Below are 21,759 nucleotides of genomic sequence, written 5' to 3'. Positions count from 1 at the left end.
GTTGTTCATGGACTCGCTCACCCCAGCGGCAGATTGACATCTAAACAATTACTACTGAAATTCATTTGGCCTTCTTTGAAGAAAGATGTGAAGGAATGGACTCGAACTTGTCTTCCATGTCAACGTGCGAAGATTTCAAGACACACCAAGAATTCTCCAATTAAGATTGCAATTCCTGATCAACGCTTTCAGCATGTGCATTTAGACATTGTTGGACCACTTCCTATTTGTCAAAATTACCGTTATTGTCTTACTATGATTGATCGTTTTTCCAGATGGCCTGAAGCTGTTCCTATTTCTGAGATTTCTGCTGAAACTATTTCTACAACATTTTATTCACATTGGGTAGCACGTTTTGGTTCTCCTATCAGCATTACAACAGATCAAGGTCCTCAGTTTGAAGCAGCTTTATTCAAAGCTTTAACAAACCTAATTGGATGCCAAAGGATTAGAACTTCTGCTTATCATCCTGCTTCAAATGGAATTCTGGAAAGATGGCATAGGACTTTGAAAGCAGCGATTATGTGCCACGAAACAACCAACTGGGTAGAATCTTTACCTTCAGTTCTTTTGGGATTACGTTCGTGTTTCAAAGAAGATTTAAAAGCTTCACCTGCAGAACTTCTTTATGGATCCACTCTTCGTATTCCTGGAGAATTTTTCATTGAAGAAGATTTTCCTGCAGATCCTGAAATCTTTCTTGAAAAACACAGGATTCATATGAGGAATATCAGATCATCTCCTACAAGTCATCATTGCAAAAGATCACCTTTTGTTCACAAGAATCTTTTTGATTGTACTCATGTTTGGATTCGAGAAGATACTGTTAGGAAGTCACTACAACCTCCTTATTCTGGCCCTTTTCCTATTGAGAAACGTATCTCTGATCATTTATTTGCAGTTAATGTTTCAGGAAGAGTTGTCAATATTTCGACAGAACGTCTCAAGCCAGCCTTCATTCCTAGAACTTCAGATTCTACTGAACTTTCTACCAGATCTTCAGCTTCTGTTCCTGCTATTTCAACTCCTGTTCCTGCTATTTCAACTCCTGTTCCTGCTACTTCAGCTCCTGTTCCTGCTACTTCAGCTCCTGTTTCTGCTACTTCAAATCCTTCTTCTTCTTCTACTGTTGGAAAAGCTTTACGCACCTACCCACCAAAGAAGAAGAAAGTCCATTTCGCAACGAATATCGTCACTTGGGGGGGAGTACTGTAGCATTCATCATCCACACCTTTCATTTACACTCTACACTTTTATTACACCTTACACTTTTCACTGCACTTTTACACTTTTTACATCTTTATACATTTGTAATAACTTCAATTCATTAATATACATAATGTTTTTAAGAAAAATCAATATTTCCATAACAACACATTCATTCATTTATTTGTTACATATTAATTCTTTTTGTTCTTTTGCTTTATACTTTCAATGAATAAACATTACTTTTTCAAAGATCTGGTGAATTTATTTATAAGTCGCTACAAGACTATTGAGAGATCTATTAAGAAAACAGGCTTAAGTGTTATTTATACGATTCCAAAAAAACTTGATACGTTTATTAAACCCCGAAAAGACAAATTACCTAAAGCCGATATGACCGAGATAGTTTATAAAGTTGACTGCAATGACTGTGACGCCACATACATCGGACAAACTAAAAGACACCTTAATACTCGGATTAAAGAACATATGAATAATATAAAAATGCATGTCAGCAATCAAAATGTTATAAGCAAACATAGAAATGATTTTTCGCATGACTTTAAATGGACAAACTTAAATATTTTACATCGAGAAACAAACACTAGGAAAAGAGAGATTGCCGAAATGTTTTTTATAAAAAAATTTAATAACACGATCAACCTACAGAAAGACACAGAGAATTTGAATCCGATCTATGATAGAATAATCAAAGCTGTTTAACTTAGTTCGTCTTTACCATCCATACTGAACGTTTACGTGACACAGTATTTATATTGAAATATGTAAAATGAAAAAAATTAATTATATATTGCACTAAAGAATTTGTAAGGTACGTTTAAATTGTTATTATAATCTTGGTTTGCGCTTTACTTTCTTAAAAATCAAAATTCTTGTATGTACATCTATTGTATTTTTTAATGTTAATTTTAGACTTGATAAGGACCTAAACCTAAGGTCGAAACGTTGTCTTTTCTTGTACATGGCATCAAACTAATAATAATAAGAATTAATTTAAGCCAGTTGGGTCGTCTCACATTTATTTTTAATTTTATTCATCACTGGCGATACAAGATATCTACTATTAAAAAAAGAAAATTTAATAGTATTTTAATTAATTTTAACAAAAATTATTTAGTTTTTTTCAATGAAACCCCTTCGATTTTTTCATAAAAATGTATAACATTTTAGACTTCAAAAAAATTTTTTAAGCTATTGGCGAAAAGGTGATTCAAATATTTTCGATTTTTAAGGCCATTTTTCGAATTTTTTTTCAAAAAATCGCATTTTTTGGTTGTTTACACATTATTTTGATTAAAAAAATTAATATTTACAAAATTAATAAGCACTAATTTCGAAAAGTCAAAAAAATTGCAATATTTGTAATTTTTAAAAATTTTTGCTATTTTTTCAAAAATTGTGTTTGTCAGTTGTTTAGACAACTTTAATTAAGAAGAACACACTTCAAAAAAAAAAGATATTAATACAATCAAACGTATTTTAGTGGAAATTAGTACATGGAAACACTTTTTGTTGTTAATTTATATAGTTTAAATAATTAATAAATTATTAATATTAATATACGATTTTATTATTAATATGGCACGTCAATGTTCGGCGGATTATTCTTATTATTATACAAGTGTTTTTATATAACTAATTTCCATTAAAATACGTTTGATTGCATTAATATCTTTTGTGCAACCGGCGCGCAAAAAGTCGCCCTTTACGCACATGATGGAATTTTAGAAAGGGCTCCCTTTCCATGCACCGGTCACACAAAATATCGTAGCCAACATGTGCGGGTCATAAATCAGCCGATCGTGCGGATTGTCACTCTCGGCTTCACCTCGTGCGCCAAACTTCCGCATTCTCGGCCGATTTACGATCCCCCGCACTTGTTAGCTAATATACTATTATTTTAAGAGTGTTCTTCTTAATCGGAGTTGCCTAAACAACTGACAAACACTATTTTCGAAAAAATAGCAAAAATCTTTAAAAATTACAAATATTGCAATTTTTTCCTGACTTTTCGAAATTAATGCTTATTAATTTTGTACATATTAATTTTTTTAAATCAAAAAAATGTGTAAACAACCAAAAAATGCAATTTTTTGAAAAAATTCGAAAAATGGCCTTAAAATCAAAAATACATTTGAATTCCCTTTTTGCCAATAGCTCAAAAAAATTTTTTTAAGTCTAAAATGTTATACATTTTTAGGAAAAAAATCGAAGGGGTCTTATTGAGGAAAACTAAATAACTTTGAGCTCGTAGTCCATACATTATTAAAAAATGGATATCCGTTGGCTTTTATATTTTCAACAATTACAGAACGCATAAAAACAACAATATTTTCGAATAATATTGATACGATTAACATTAACAATATAAACAACACACACGTGAATTTCTTTTTTAATACCCGGGAAAAAAAAGTTCATGTATAATTATATATATTGTCCATGTATAATTATATATAAATGTATATAAATATATATAAATATATACAGGGTGTCCGGTAACTAACGGACCAATGATTAAGGGCGGATTCTCTGGCCAATTTGGAGACGATTTTTCCTTAGCAAAAATATTGAGAAATCAATAATTTTCGAGTTATAAGCAATTGAAAAAAATGGGTTTTTTGAAAACTAAACGTTTTGGAGTTAAAAGTCTAACATAATTACATTCTTCAGTTAATTTTAGGTAGAGTTTACTATAATAAAATTTTAATTTGAGGCTTAGTTATAAAGATACATAATGACAAATATTGGAAAGTTGTAAAAAATGATGACCTTTTTCGACATTTTTGCTGAGGAAAAATCGTTCCCAAATTGACCAAAGAATCCACTTGTAATCGTTGGTCCGTTAGTTACCGGACACCCTGTATAATTTATATATAAATATATATAATTGTATAAAATTATATATAAATATATATAATTTCATATACGATTATATATGATAATATATAACATCATATATGATTATATATAACTATGTATATAATTATATACAAATATATTTGATTACATATAAATATAATATGTTATATTCAATTATATAAAATTATATGTAAATATATATAATTTCATATACAGTTATATATGACAAAATATAACATCATACAAGATTATATAGAACTATATATAATCATGATTACAGAAAATTTGTCCATATATAATTATATGCAAATATTTGATTGTATATATATATATATAATCAATTGTATAAAATTATATGCAATTATATATAGCATTATATGCAATTATATAAAATTATATGTATATAAAAAATTTTCTCTCTTTATATAAAATCAAGTATATAAAATCAAATATAATTTTAATCTAACGGGAAAATTTTAGTTTGTATATGAGTCATTCTACGTCAATCGCGGACCACCTTTCTGCCGAGAATAGATTACAATTTAAAAATTTTTTTGAGTGTGCAAAAGAGTGATGGCAAAAAGACCTGTTTTTTTCGCCCATTTTATAAGCGAATTTTGGGACCTCTGAAACTTTTTTTATATCAAATAGTACTATATGATGAGACATTAATCCCAGAGAAATTTTAAGATGAGCATAGGCATGGTTTCTTAGATATGAAGAAGTGAAAGTGATAATTTCTAATAAAACTGACTAAAAATCATCACTTTCTCCTTTGTATCTCCGGAACTATGCTTATATTCATCTAAAAATTTTACTGGGATTAATGTTTCATCTAATAGTACTATTTGCCATGAAAAAAAGTTTGAAATTCCCAAAAATGGGCGAAATTTGCCATCATTTTTTGCTAAAAAAAATATAATCTTTTAAATGCCGTGTGCTAAAAATTACGATACATAATAGCGGATCCAACATAAAAATCATCTTGAAATTTTTAATGAACTTGATCAATTTTTATTACATATTCGTGTAGCTTACCTCGAGAGATTTTCAAAACTAATACTTTTTTATTCAGTTTTTTTAAAATTATACTTGAAGTTTATAGTATTTTGACAGCTTTACTTTAATATTAAAGATTGATTGTAACATACAGTATTGAAAAAAAATGTTCACCTATTCAATTATTGATGAAAAAACTACAAAAAATTATTAAGAATTAATAATAACATAGAGCTCAATTAGAAAGTGAAGTTCTTGTCCGATCATTAAAGTTAAGAATACTTAAGCATGTCAGTATTTAGATGGGTGACCGCTTGGGAGCATTATTATTTTGTATAATAATATATAATTATATATATTTATATATAATCATATATATTTATATATGGGCATATTTCATATATATTTATATATATATTGCTTTATATATATTTATATATGTTTATATATGGATTTTTTTCCCGGGTATTCCATACGTTTCAATATTTTCCGAACAGTTTGTAATTTGTGATCCGTGATTTGTAAATGAAATTGTCATACACTGGTTTAAACAAAATGAACAAATTTATTTATGTCTTAAAAGATCGATTAAATATGGAAATGCGCAACAATGTGGTATATAAAATTTCGTGTAAAGACTGTGATGCTTTATACGCTTGACAAACTGGGAGATTACTCAAAACTCGCATCGTATTCATATTATTCCGTAATCATATTATTAGAAATATGAATCAACGGTAATCACGGATCATAGACTTAATAACTACGAGTTCGATTGGCAGGGGGTGGAATTATTGAATAAGGAGAGTGTCTGTGGCAAACGCCTTATGTCCGAGAAATGATTTTCATAAAAAGACAATTTAATAGTCTGAATTTACAGAGCGACACGGAAAATATGCATCATGCATCATGCGATTTAATAAAGATATTACCGAAATTATAAATTTATTTTAATTTTACTTTAATTTTATTTACAATTTTATTTTATTTTATTTATGTATATTTTATTTATTTCTTTAATTTTTATTTATTTATGTTAAATTTTTAATATTTATTAATTTTTTATTAATTTAATTTAATTTAATTTAATTTATTTCAATTTTATTTGTGCTGTTTAGTTAACAATTAATTTTAATAATAAACAGATGTATGACGATTGGATTTATTTATTATTTTATAATGTAGGACTTCGCTAAAATTTTGTATAATAAAAACGTAGATATTTGAGAATCGCCAGACAGAATTTAAAAAAGTAAAACTTTTCTCTCGACCGTACTGGCAAATATTATTTATTAAATCACAACGTTTCGACCCTTCCTTGAGTCCTTGAGTTTCTCATAATTCGTCTAAGAGTCTTGACGTGTTGGCAAACCGACACTATGTTCGTTTTTGACATCTTAAAATTATAATTTTATTTTTATTTTCACAAATCACTTGATAAGAACTCAAGGAAGGGTCAAAACGTTGTGATTTAATAAATAATATTTGCCAGTACGGTCGAGAGAAGAGTTTTATTTTGTATAATGTTTAGACTGTCTTTTTTAATGACTTTGACTCTATAATATATAAACGCGTAAGTCAAAGTCAGTTTTGATCAGTGTCTTTCGTTTATCATTATGTATGTACCTCGTTCTCTGCACATCGAAGTATTCTTATCGGCGACTACCAGAATAAGATGCAGACACTGATCTGATAGGCTTCATTGCAAAACAACAATTTTGTTTATACCATTGGTTACATTGTAAATAATTTTATTATATTCCGGATCCATTATTATATTATATTATACCTTATTATATTTTAGAAGGCTGAAGATGATCCAAATGATAAGACCAAAACGTACAATAAATATATAAATTAGAGTTAATTGACAAGCTCGATAGTTAAAAGTATAAGATTTAATTTTTATTAGGCCTTTTTCGAGCACAAAGTTAGAATAAAATAAAATAAAAAAGACATAAATATCAAATGTAACATTTATTAGAAGCGGAACGTTTCGTACTTTTACTTAAGACTTCTTCAGCCACAATATACAAACGCTATAAACGTGTGTCAAATGATAAAAATTATTCTGTATGTATACGTGTCAAAATTATTCGGCGTATAATAATCACGTTTACTTAACAATAACTATTGAGTTATGAAGACAATGACATCAATCTTAATGCGACGACAAACATTTGACTAAAAAAATCGTGAAAGTTTTCAATTCATGTCATGATAGGATTCAGTTCACGATGGAAATAGAGGAGAATAGATAAACTTTTTAAATTTAAAGATTATGATTAATAAAAATAATAAAATTGTCACAGATTGGTTCCATAAAAAACACATTTAGACAGATATTTATCGTATTTTTCTAATTATTCTTTGTGTCATAAAATAGGCACAATTTATAATTTGATAGATAGAACCGTATTATTGTCACATCCTCAATATCATAATAAAAACTTGAAATATGTAATAGACAAATTGTTGGAAAATGGATATCCCCTGTCTTTTATCTTTAAGCATGTTAAGGTCAGGATAAAAAATTAATGTTTACGAAATTATGTCAAAGTAATACTGTTGATAACCAATTTAATGAAAAACCAGATGCGAAATTTATAGCAATTCCTTATATTAAATATTTAACTAAACATATTTGCAAGTCCTTTCGGAATACAGATTTTGAAGCGGGACATAAATGCTTGAATAGGCTTGATAATATTGTTGAGGTTCATAAGGATACCACTCCAAAAGAATATAACAATGTTATATATAAGATCGAATGCAAAGAGTGCTCAGCATCATATGTTGGACAAACTAAGCGACAATTACATACTAGGATAAGAGAACACAAGACGAATATTAAACAACATGAGACAAAACACACGGTAGTGTCTCAACATATCATGGAAATCAATCATAATTTCGACTGGGATAATCCCAAGATTTTAGATCACGAAAGAAATTATTATAAAAGGTTGATCTCGGAGACTATCCACATAAAACAACAACACAATGGTCTAAATGCAACAGAAGATAGCGAATATTTAAATTCTTCTTACTTTCTTGTTATTAGATTCTATTTTTAATAAACAAAATTATACAACATGATTGTCATTGTCCTTTCGTCACTGTTTGCTTAGTATATTAATACCGTCGCTTTAAGATTGATGTCATTGTCTGTTCATAACTCAATGGTTATTGTTAAGTAAATTGTGATTATTATACACCAAATAATTTTGACACGTATACATACAGAATAATTTTTATTATTTGACACACTGTAAAATTTATTTATTCAAACTTGGACAAACGATTGGTGAGTTTAGTTTAATTATGTAGACAACACCCACATAAAATTTAATATTCTTAAAATTGTTAAAGTTAATTTTTATATTATGTTTATAGCGTTTGTATATTGCGGCTGAAGAAGTCTTAAGTAAAAGTACGAAACGTTCCGCTTCTAATAAATGTTACATTTGATATTTATGTCTTTCTTATTTTATTTTATTTTAACTTTGTGCTCAAAAAAGGCCTAATAAAAAATAAATCTTATATATAAATTAGATTGAGCAAAATAATTATATCAGCGTACTAATTACCTCGCTTGACTCTCAATTGGCCCTTCGCTTTCCTTTATATCATATTAAATAAGTTTGGTTAAAATTGACTAAAACACTATTAAATTTTTTTTTTTAATTATTTCAATATTTTATTTGAAAAATACATTCAAAGACAAAAAATGACCACCTTATTAATGACAATATATTTATTTTTTTTCAAGTTATAATTATTTGAAATTTTTTAAATTTAAAAAAATCAAAAAAATCAAAATTCAAAAAAATTTTTAAATTAATGTTTTTAAAAATATATAACTTGGTAATTAATAAAGATAAAAATCTAAAAAAATTCATGGAAGCTACTTTCAATAGATACAAAAAGATAAAAAATGAAGCAAATAAAAAATGGTCGGGAAAAAAATCGTTGATTTGGTATTGAATGCTTCATATATGTATGTATATCAGCGATCTCAAGAGCATAGAATAACGTTTGCACGAAAACAACGGTATCTTTTTAAGAAATAAAGGATTTGTTTAGAGTCGAACCAGTTTTAAACTATAAAGAGTACGTAGACTTCTGATAGCCACAGAAATTTTTTTGTTCACTTTGTGTTGCAAACTGATTTGGAAATGTAGACAAGAAAACTCTAAAAGTACTAATCTTATATAGTATAAAATGGATTTCAATCAATTAATAAACAGTAACTGAGCCAGTCAACCAATTTGCAGAATCTGAGTTTTTCTCGTTATAAATCAGTAACTGTCTATTATTTAATTTTAGCCTTACATTTTTTATCTAGCAGGTCATAACTGCAACATATAAGAAAATCAGCAGATTTAATCGAAATCCATTTCAGATTAGTGCAGATAGTTTTCAGGTCTTTTATCTTTTTTCAAAGCATATTACATCTTTTATTCAGCAGGGCATAAACTACAATAACATACAGCCTTGGCCAAAGGTATTAGGCACCCTATAATAATTCTATTATCTTATAATGTTTCTCTGTGTAAAAAAGAAATGAAATCATAGAATTTATAAAAGAAAGTGTTTTTTATTGTTTTTTTTCAATATTAGTGGCGCTTCCTTTTGCTTTAATTACAGCAGCAATTGTTTTGGGCATAGTGGCTACTAAATTGACGACATATATTATTCTGGTACTACATTTTCCATTATTCTTTCTTTAAAATTTCTTTTTAAAAATGCGCACTAACATATTTGCAACAATAGTGACATCTGACAGCAGACTAGCACTATCACTCCTAAAATGTGAATATAGCAATTAAAGTAAATCAATTGTTTTTTGACCCATTAACTGAGATATCTATTGTTAAAAATACTCTTTAAACATTTCAATATAATAAAAATTAACAATAGAATCATTTTCAATAAATATTCAAAAGATGTCTCGTAAAATAAAGGTGCCTAACTTTTGGCCAAGGCTGTATGAATAAGCCAGCTGATTTGATCGGGATCTGTATTAGAATTAGCGAGTTCTTTTTCCACACATCAGAAAAGTTGCCACCGCCTTCCTTTCTGCGCGTACGGCCCTGTGTAGCGAAGAAATCACGTGATCGCTGCGACAATCTCGAGCGAAGTCTATTGTGGGTCACGTGCGGGGAGAAGCGAGCAACGAGCAGCTCGAGTTGCTGGACTGGACTGGCAGTGGCGGTAGTAGAGGAGTAGGTATGTCGCGCGAGGTGAATGCGCGCCCGATCACTTCATTCACTTGTCGGTCGCCGTCTATCGGACATGTTTTGCGTTCATGTTCGCCTCCAGTTCTCGTATACAATTACATTTCGTCGATTATTATTTCAACGTAAACAAAATATATGGCACGATCTTTGGGGATATTCAGTGGTATAAATATAATTGTATTAGCGATCAGTGAGTTTTTGGTGCTCTCTGGTGATTCGCGGGAAATGTATCGTTGCCTGACCGGCCATTGAAAAGTGCAAACCAACTCTGCCACTGCCGCTCCCGTTCGAGCATTTTTTTGCACGCGAAAAGGATCTACGCTTTACAATTTCACGGATGAGATGACGGTCGCCGGACAGGTAGATCTACCGAATCTGACTACTAATCAAAAATCGTGTGTTCCTATAATTTTAGATAAAATGCATGTATCTGTTTTTGACGTAAGTTTTGAGAAATTTATTTAAAAAATTGATTTTTTAATTATTAGATATGGTTCCTTTATAAAAAAATTTAAAAATAAATATCGCTATTATTTGTTGATTTTTCACTTGTAAAATTTTATTTTTCAAGAATTGAAATTTCATCTTCGTATTATTTACAGATTATTTAAAAATAATAATTGAAAAAATTTACTACGTAATTTCAAAAACTGCAATTCTTTAATTAAATCAACTTTAAATCTTGAAAAATATCTATTCTTTTTTTATTACATATGTATCAATATAGCAAGTAAATAATTGACACACATAATAATCTTTAGTAAAAAATCTTCAAAAATAATAAAAGAAACATATAGTTCTATTTGCTAATTTTGTTACCTCTCGATAATTCGCTATTGCTTAATTTTTCAATTGTTTTAGTTTTATATGAAAGAATTTATATAGTCTACCCCGGATATGACACCAAATTACGACACGCGTGTTATCGCTCATTTCGTGGCGTGATGTTAGTCGGCGTAATCGGGCTGACGTTAAACGTGACTATAATTATCTGCGTGATTAGTTGTCATCCGGTTTACATTGCCTCATCACTTGACTGCTAATTGATCGCCCTATATTGTCGATAACTGCACGATAAGAAACGCGAAACTGTGCATGGACACACTATTAATTAATTTGGAATTTTTGAATACAATCTAACATTTGATCGATCAATCAACAAACGAGATAAATTCTTGAAATGTTTGGATGATCGTTCTCAAGTTGAAAGATATATTTGATTTATTTGAATTGTCTTTATTTATTTGTTTATCTTTAGATAAAATTAGGCAATGTATTATGAATAGGGAGCTGAACGCGTGAGAGAATATGAGCTTTATTTTTTGTAATAAATATTAATTTTGCTTTTAAAAATTTTTCTTAATATCTGAATTATTTCAAACAATCAAATTTTTTGATTCGCTAAAATAGATTGACCATTCTGTTCAAATTATTCAAATTTAAATTTTTGCTAATGTTTAAAAATTTATGAGTACTTGATACATATAAATATAATTGTATAAATAGATATTTATATATTTACAGTTTTTTCAAGGAAAATGATAAGGGTAAATCTTTTAAAATATTTTAATTAGTTTAGAATCAAGTTTTTTTAACATTTTTTACTTGTTAACAGAACGGGATTTTCGGCGAATTAAATTTTAAAACGAAGAATTGACAATGAAATCATATCTTTCAGTTATTTTCATGTAGACTTCATTTTTTAATTCAAAAAATTAATTACTCTTATTTAAAAAATTCTAATTTAATTGTATTTTTATACAAAAAATTATTAAAATTATCAAGTTGCAGTAAATAATAATGTATAAATAATGATAAATTAGAAATCCTTGATCAACAATTATTTGTTTATTTTCCGTAGGGGGTTCGAGGATATTGAAATTAAATCTCAAGTATGAGATTATTTCATATTTTAAGTCTTGGTAGTATACTGAGAGATTGATACGTGCTTTGTGCACAGTAGTTTATTTCCAACGAAAACTTAATTTTCGTTGGAAATGTACGCAGCATCATCCGCGCGTATGGCTCTTTAGGCCTTCTCATTCATGATTATTATTTAAATCCTTGATATTTTTGCTAAAGAAAAATTACTTTTAAAACACTCAACAAGAATATTGATGGCTTTTAGAAAACATATTCTGAAATTCCATATATGATTGATATATGTATATCGTAATACTTTTATTTCATCTACTTTAATATATGTATTAATTTAGTTTTTATATACATCTACTTTTATTGTAAGAATTTTTTCTTTTTTTCATGTTTTTATTTTAATTATACAGTTAATTGATGATGGTAGTGAAGCCGAAATTTAATTTTAAACTAATAAATAATACCTAAAATTATTTCGTTTTTTTCTCCTCTCTGTCTTTATCTACTCTGTTTGGCTCTTATTATTGCTTTTATTACTTATATATCATACATATAAATATAATATTCACATACTACAAAAAAAGTTAAGGGTAGGATGATCAAAAAGTGAACTTTACAAGATATTTTATATTTTAATTTGACAATATTATAATTGATAATATAGCTGTTAGTTACAAAATATATATATTATATATATAAAAATGTTTTATTAAAAATATTTAAGATGACAGATTTTTTAATAACTTTTTTCAAATTTTTTTATTACATGTGATGAGAGCTTGCGTAAAATAGATTAATTTTTACTATATAAATTTTTTTTAAACTTTTGTGTGGACCGTTACGCTGAGCCTATATAATATATGTATATAAATTACACACACACGCGTGCGCGCGCGCATGTGTGTGTGTGTGTGTGTGTGTAATTTATATATATTATATAGGGTCAGTGTAACGGTCCACACAAAAGTTTAAAAAAAATTTATATATTAAAAATTAATCTTATATAGGGTCAGTGTAACGGTCCACACAAAAGTTTAAAAAAAATTTATATATTAAAAATTAATCTATTTTACGCAAGCTATCATCACATGTAATAAAAAAAATTTGAAAAAAATTATTAAAAAATCTGTCACCTTAAATATTTTTAATAAAACATTTTTATATATATAATATATATATTTTGTAACTAACAGCTATATTATCAATTATAATATTGTCAAATTAAAATATAAAATATCTTGTAAAGTTCACTTTCTGATCATCCTACCCTTAACTTAAAAAAAAAAAAAAAAATATATATATATATATATATATATATACATTATATACATACATACATACATACATACATACATACATACATATATATATATATATATATATATATTTTTTTTTTAACAAGTTTGTCTAATTTGCTTTGTCCTTGTTTTTTGTTTCGTTTGCTCTAAGACTCATACTGATTGACAATTTAATTATGTATTGACACATCGTTAATTTTTAGTTTTTTAATGATATGAATTTATTTTCGCTTTAACACTTCATTTATTAAGAATCTAATTATATATTGTTACACTGAGGAAGACCAAGTAGGGTCCGAAACGTTTGTACAGAGATTCTTATTAATTAAATGTTTTATATTTAGTTAAAGAATTTAATTATTATTTCATCTCATTAATATATACACCTAATATTGCTCGTTTAGTTGGTCAATATTAACAAATTCTTTTATATATATATATATATATATATATATATATATAAATTGTTATTATATAATAAATGATTATTATGATCGAACAATTGTGTTTGTACATTATCGAGAATTTCCGGGTTGGAATACTTGACATTCTGGCCTTTCACGCAATCACGAGAGAGCATAGCAAAGTGGACAAGCGCGATCAGCTCCATTAATCACTCGAAACTCGGCCCGCATCTGCTTTGTTGAAAGTATGTCGAATCCGGTTGAATCTCATACTACGCCTTGATGAAGATAGCTACAGAAATGCGCGACTACTATATGTATAAAAGGACAGAAATATAAACTTTCATGCCAATTAAACATCTGAATTTTTTCAATAATCTGCACTTTTAAATTAATTGTAATTAAACATTTTTTAATCATATAGGTATCTATTTTTTTAACAATAAAAAACGTGTCATATTTCATACAAAATTCGCACAGTAAATAACAAAACTGACTGTGCATTTATATATAATGCAATAAATGTAGAAATTTGGTTAGGAAGTAATATGTTCTTAAATTAAATTAAATTTTACATATACATATTTAATTTATTCAGATAGTCATCTTTGATAATATTATTAAATTAATTAGCAATTGAACTGAATCTTTGAAGTGCAGTCAAAACATTGTCGCGACTATTGTAGAATCAATAAATTAATTTCATTTTGTCCCAGTTAGAAGTAAAAGTTTATAGAAGAATAATAAATCAAGGAATTTTGAAAAAAATGTACCAAATGTCTTAAGAAATTTCATAGAATAATTTTATTCAAAATTTTTAATGCTTTAAAGTAAAAATAAAAAAATATAAGAATTAAAAATGTAAATAAATATAATAAATGTAATAAATATAATAAATGTACATATATATTATTAAAAAATGTAAAATTTGTTTAAAGTAAATAAAAAATAAAAATAAATGCGTTTATTTAGTACATAAGTCACACTTTTACATAAAATGTTAAACAGTAAAAATGGAGCGGCAATAAAATTGACAATTAAGTTTTTTCACAATTTCTACTATTTCCAAGATTGATCAACAGACTGAATTATGCGCTTATAATTCAAATTATTTTTTTATCTATGCTATGATTTTCATAATGTCCAAAAAATTCTCATTATTACTTGTAAGTAGACCCTGAAAGTTATGGGTGCTTTTCAGCAAGCAACACAGGCAACACAAAGACACACTGTGTGCAACATAAGTGCTTTTCTACTATTACACAATTTAACACAACCTTACTCAGCTCTTTAGCTAAGTCGCTTTGTGCTCAATTGTGTTACACTAGTGTTACACAGTGTCTATCTGTGTCTTCCTTGCTGAAAAGCACCCTATGTCTCTTATGCTATAGTCAAAGTTACTTGAACGTCAAAGTATAATTCCGATATCAATATCCGGAATTCTTCGTCATATTGTGATTAAATAAAACTTATTGGGGATATACAAGTTTTCGAAAATTTTAGCTAAGCAAGTATTTTTTAGAGACAGTGTTGTGCTTTTAAATTAAGATTATTTTAAAATTAGATAGAGAGATAAAGAAAAATGAGTTAAAAATATGTAAAATCTTAGATATGATGAAGATGATTTTGTTTTAAATACATATCTAAATAACATTATGGTATATATACAGGGTATCCCATAATTCGCGAACCACCGCGAATGGGCAGATAGAGCGTGTTGAACTGAATAGAAAAGTCCTGTATCATTTTGCGATATTCGCAATAATTATTGAGTTATTAACTAAAATATCTAAACGAATGAGCGGGTAGGCCGGACTCGGTGTGCATGTCGGATGACTTATTTGCTATATGCCGCTTAAATCAAAAGTATCATCTTTTACTTTTCGACGCCACTACATTGGTCGCCGCTCGCTGCATGACGCCGCCTCTCGATCAAATAATGCTTTCTACCTGTTGATTCGTTTAGATATTTTAGTTAATAACTCAATAATTATTGCGAATATCGCAAAATGATACAGGACTTTTCTATTCAGTTTAACACGCTCTATCTGCCCATTCCCGGTGGTTCGCGAATTATGGGACACCCTGTATATATATATAGCGAAATCAAAGATGTCGAAATGAAGAATTTTTTATTTCGCTGCGCGATTTCCCTTCCAAAAACAAGAATCGAATCACCGACCGATATTGCTCTTTTTCCATTTTTCTAAAATCCGCGGACACGCTCGCTTTTTCCACACGCGGCCAAAACAAAACTACGAGTCCGACTCGGCTGAAATTTTGACAGTAGCCGTCTACGAGAATGTACTACACGATAGTAAAACTCTTGCGATACTGGCACCATCGGGCGATGAGGTTAAGTACTTATTGGACTGCCCTCGTATATATATATTTCATCTAGATAACTTCTAAATAATATTATTTTCCAGATAACATTAGAGATTTCTATTTAAATATTATTTTTAAGATCGCTTATATAAACACAGTTACGGACAAATGTAAATTATAAAAAAGATATAAAAATATACTCATACTTTTACTTATAAGTTTTTATCGCTTACTGCTTAAGTTCTACTACTTAACTGTTTTTATATGTTATGCTTCTAAATCAAATTATCTGATTATTCTAGATAATGCAGTAAAGATAATATTTTTTTATCTAAGATGCGGGTACACAGATAATACATATTTTTATTGTTTATATAAATCTATAAAGATAAGATGATGTTAAAACTTCATCTACTAGATACATTTAGACTACAATAAACATTACTATTTAGAGATCAGGGGAATTGTTATGTAACCATTTACAAACATGACTTTTTGTTATAAATCTAATTGCGATTCCGATTTCAATTTTTTTAGGTTATTCGAAATCTTAAGATACAAATAAATTCGGATCAATTACTTTGGTTATCAATGATAATTGTCATTATCTCATTCCAATCAGAATTGTGAGTTTTCACTTGTTTGCAAAGTGTCAATATTTGCTAAATATTATAATTAAGAAATTTATTTCGAATATAAAAGATTATGTATAGAATGATCCACATAAAGTTAATACAAACCAATAAAAATATTTATCATATCAAAGTTTATCAGAAAGTTTCGTTTTCAGGAGGTCTTTCGAACTATGTAAACATAAATTTGTAATATAAATGTAAACATAAATTTCTTGTTGTCATTTTAAGAAAGGCGAGAGATAACTTTATAATTTCAAATAAATCCCCCTCCCCTAAAAATGTTACTTTGGAAGAAAAAAAAATAAATAAAAAATTTGTAACACTTTATTTTGATGTTATTAGGAATGTTTGTAGGTGACAGTTTTTCAAGGTCATTTCAAGGTCAACTTGATTTTTTAAATGGAATCACCCTAAGTGTTTTATGTAAATAGCTATTATTATATTAATATCATTCTACATATTCTGCATAAAAAAATTATAAAGATAAAACAGTAAAAAAATTGAATGGCTTACGATATATTTTATATCTTAATTTGATATTGTTACGCCTCTGGTTTATGCCACGACCGAGTATGCTTTGAAAACGAAGGATCATCCCGTTGTCAAAGAGTTGTCATCGGTCAGCTGTTATCAAATCTGGACATCGCTGTCATCGTGCGCGGGCGTTTGGTAATTTCTCCGATAGATATATCCAATATCTTTGTTGCCATTGTTCTCTCTTGCTTTCTTTAGTAAAGCATTTCTTTCTCAAACATGTCTTATTTATTTTCGGTGCGAGTGTGTGAGTATTTGTGTGTCGCGGCGATTCGTTATTTTGCGAATCCAGACCGCATACGTAACTATATATATAATATAATATATTATATATACAAATTCAAGATGCATACATGCTAATGAGAGCCAAATGCAGAAGTTTAAGCGCAATAATTTTGTTATAAAGTATTTCTTTATTTAAATTGAATGTTTTGGTCCTTTCTTTGGACCATTTTCAATAGACTAATTATTAATCAAAAAATTTGAATTTGTATGTTCTGACTTTAATGACTTTTGATATCCAATTGGACATTGTTTATTGGCGAACTAAACACAGAAAACTTTTGGATTGGTTAATTGTGCTACTCACTCTAGGCATCGTCGATACGAGTGGTTATGTAGGTCTAATCGCATTGTGTCCATTTTGATTTTTTCCATCTTTTATATCTTAAACTGTTTAATTGTTGCAATTTGTTGGGAAATTTTTTATCATCTACAACTCCAATTGCGCCAAGCAATTTCCACCTGTTTATGCATTTAAAGAAATGTCTATAACATCATAGGGAATTCAGATAAGAAATATTTTTACCAACTTTCAGTATTAATAATAATATAAATAATTTTTAAATCGGTCAATAGAGTCCAAGCGCGAAAAATTAATTCTTTGGAACTGTATCTCTTGGTTTGAGATTACTAAGTTCCATCATAGGGAATTCAGATAAGAAATATTTTTACCAACTTTCAGTATTAATAATAATATAAATAATTTTTAAATCGGTCAATAGAGTCCAAGCGCGAAAAATTAATTCTTTGGAACTGTATCTCTTGGTTTGAGATTACTAAGTTCCATATATAAATTAATCTCGAACTTACATATGAATACGAACCTATATTTTTCTCGCCTATTTCTCCATATGTAAGTTTGAGATTATTTTATAACTTAGTAATCTCAAACCAAGAGATACAATTCCGAAGAATTAATTTTTCGCGCTTGGGCTCTATTGACTGATTTAAACATTTTATATTTATATTATAGGAAATATTTTATAATTCGAAAATAACGATGGTGAACTGAAGAATAATAAGTATAAAATTAGAACTTAAATATAAAATTAGAACAATTAAAATTAAAAAATTAATAAGAATGAACTTATAAATAATATATTATATGCACAATATGAACTAAAAAGTACAAATGTAAAAGGAAACGTTAAGTACATCTTTTTCTATTTTTTTCCAGCCAAAATAATATTTTACAAAAATCAATTATTATCAAAAATATTATCTTCTCAAAAATTCTATTTTGTTTTTATTAAAACACAAGAAAAAAGCTTAAAATATTAGTATTTAAAGATAATGAAATAAAAAAATTGTAAGTAAATTTAGGAAAATATAATGTATATAATTGAGATAAATTATTTTCTGTAACATAATTAGTATATATAATTCAAAAATATTAATTATTATACAGAGTGTATCAAAAATATGGGTAATCACAGATATCGATTTGTTTTTAAAAAAAGTACACATTGTGATTATGTTAAGTAAAAAGAAATAATTATGTTAAAAAAAGTGTTATGTTCGTTGACAAAAAATGGCGTTACATAATATAACAGCATCTGACGCTCCAACTCATGCCAACATAAATGAATTTTGTACTGCGATCGTCATATAATCTCATAATTGTTGTATTTATAATAAGGTCGAAATGACTAAATCAATTTTTTAACATATTATTAGGATATTGAGAAAGACTGTCGTACAGTCGAAACGTTTATCTTAACTTTTATATAGTATGACGTAAATTAATAAATAAAAATTTTTCAATTAATAGCATATAAGCTCGTTAAGTTGGCCTTTTATTATATCACATATTTTAAATACAAAAGTTTTAGGGTTTAAATGTGCGCACCTGATAATGGCCTTGAACTTGACCTTGAGGTCAAATTAAGAGGTCAAATTAAAGTCAACTTGACTTCTTTACACAAATATATATATATATATATATATATATATATATATATATATACACATGTACCCAATAATATATATAATAATAAAAATATCTCTCACCTAAAGTAAGAGTCTAAAATTGTTCTCATTTTATTGATCTCAGTTTAATATACGAACATCTGACATGATTTATTAGCTTATTTATTATTATTAATTACATTATAGTTTCATTGTTATTATTAAATATACACGTGGTGGAATTTATATATGTATATTGTACTTATAATCATCGAATATTAAGCATTTCTATCTAATATTTATTTAATATAAAATAAATAATATTTTTGGAAAAGAGCTAATGCGGGAGAGAAAGTGCAGAACTTTCTTCGGAAAATTGGTGTCTTATTCCGGATAATCTACCTTTTTGCAGACTTTCCAACAATTTTATAGCTCTTATTTGTAATTATTTAAATTTTTTAATAATTATATTACATTTATTAATATTAATTATTTAATATTAATAATTAATTAAGCTATTGTAAATATAATGAGTGCAATATACTATTGATTTTATAATCTTATTATTATATTTTACCTTCATATATACGCACACATACACATACATATGTAAGTATTACAATAAAAATAAATTATATACAGAGTATGTGTTAAATTATACTTTGAGAAACTAACTGAATCCTAGATTTTTGAAATTCGTTTATTTCAAAAACGAAGTAAGTACGAATAAAAATATTGTATAACTTCTACGTGCGAAAAAATTCAATTGCATTTTTTACATAAAATAGTTTAAGGATTGTAGACAAAATTTGGAAGAATAAAATTTACAGGCTAATATTTCTTTAAGCAGCGAAAGAAATATTACATAATAAACAAAATAATTATATCTATTACAGAAATGTAGAGTATCTGTTTTTATGTACAAGAATATTATCATGCATACAAACTTTGTTAATGGAATAAATTAATTTTTTTAAACAGCAAATTATTATATGCAAGATGTGTTTATCGAATATCTATATATATATTATTCTTTAAAAGCATCAAGAATTATAATGTAGGATTTGTTTATGGAATAGATCCTTTAGAAAGAATAAAAACTGCAAGAAAGGTTTATTTACAGAATATAGATTTGTTTATTTGGAAATAAGAATTTCAAAGAGAAATGCAACTACACTGTTGATTTATATTAATAACAAAGAAGGATCATTTTAATGTGATATAAAAAAAGATAAATTACTTGCTTCAACTAACCTAGAAATTCTGTCCAAAAAAACTTGCACAGTTTTACTTTTTTATAAACAAATTTTCTATCACATTCAAATTAATTTAATAAAATTTTGAATTGTATATGCTTATAAAAATTTTTTAATTACACACGACTTTATTACAAAATATAATTATATTATAAATATACGTTATCAACTAAGTAAGTGTCAATAAATCATTGTCTTATTATTCGCTGATTTTAAATAAAATTCAATTAATTAGAATTTCTCTTGATTTAAGACATATGTACATCAAAATATATACATATATATATTTTTAAACATTTGAAAAAATGAAAGAAGATATTTTATCAAATTAAGGATGGATGGGAGACATCTAAAAATGGTACAAAATTGATAAAAATTATATAGATTGCTTCTATTTTAACTCATTTAAAAGTTATTACAATTTAAATTTCTGCTAGTTTTATATATAATCTTATGAAAATTTGTTACTTTGATTAATTATATTACGTTAAAAATATCGAAAAATTAGTACGTATTTTTAATTTTTTACATGTATAACTGGAATTTTAAAGAACAATGTTAAATTACATTAACATTCACTAAACCATTTAGAAGAAAATAATAATAATAATTTGTTGAAATTCTGCCTTTTCCCGATTTCTGAGCATTCGGTTGTATCAACGCTTGAAAACAGCAGAAAGTTAATATTAAACGATAGAGATTCTCTATAGGATGAATAGCGTTGATACTTTTGTCTCCGATTGTACCTCCCATACATTCTAAAATTTTGATATAGAGTAAAATTAATACAAATTAATTCAATTTTTACTAAAAATATCTTGCTAATCTAAAAGGCGTTGTTGCGCCTACGTTCTTTTATATAAAAGATTTCTTTTTTAGAATCTCGAGAATACAGATCCGAATATATT

General features: G+C 27.2%; 1 protein-coding gene across 6 annotated transcripts in view; it reads left to right on the top strand.

Annotated features, from left to right (window-relative positions):
- The first annotated feature begins 10,326 nt into the window (after nt 1–10,326).
- Regnase-1 (zinc finger CCCH-type containing protein regnase 1) overlaps nt 10,327–21,759 on the top strand; it is a 29,765-nt gene continuing 18,332 nt past the window's right edge. For all 6 annotated transcript variants that reach the window (XR_003819170.2, XM_085480672.1, XM_029300286.2 and 3 more), the window contains exon 1: nt 10,327–10,691. Coding sequence is in view for 5 of the 6 variants with exons in the window: in XM_085480672.1 (XP_085336798.1) it covers nt 10,674–10,691 (18 nt within the window). In the remaining variant the exon portion in view is untranslated. The remainder of the gene's footprint in view (nt 10,692–21,759) is intronic.

This window comes from Nylanderia fulva, unplaced genomic scaffold (assembly GCF_048542155.1).
Source record: "Nylanderia fulva isolate GAGA-0341 unplaced genomic scaffold, ASM4854215v1 Scaffold156, whole genome shotgun sequence".
Taxonomy (NCBI): domain Eukaryota; kingdom Metazoa; phylum Arthropoda; class Insecta; order Hymenoptera; family Formicidae; genus Nylanderia; species Nylanderia fulva.
Note: the sequence above shows the minus strand (reverse complement) of the source record. Positions and strands in the feature narration are given on the sequence as shown.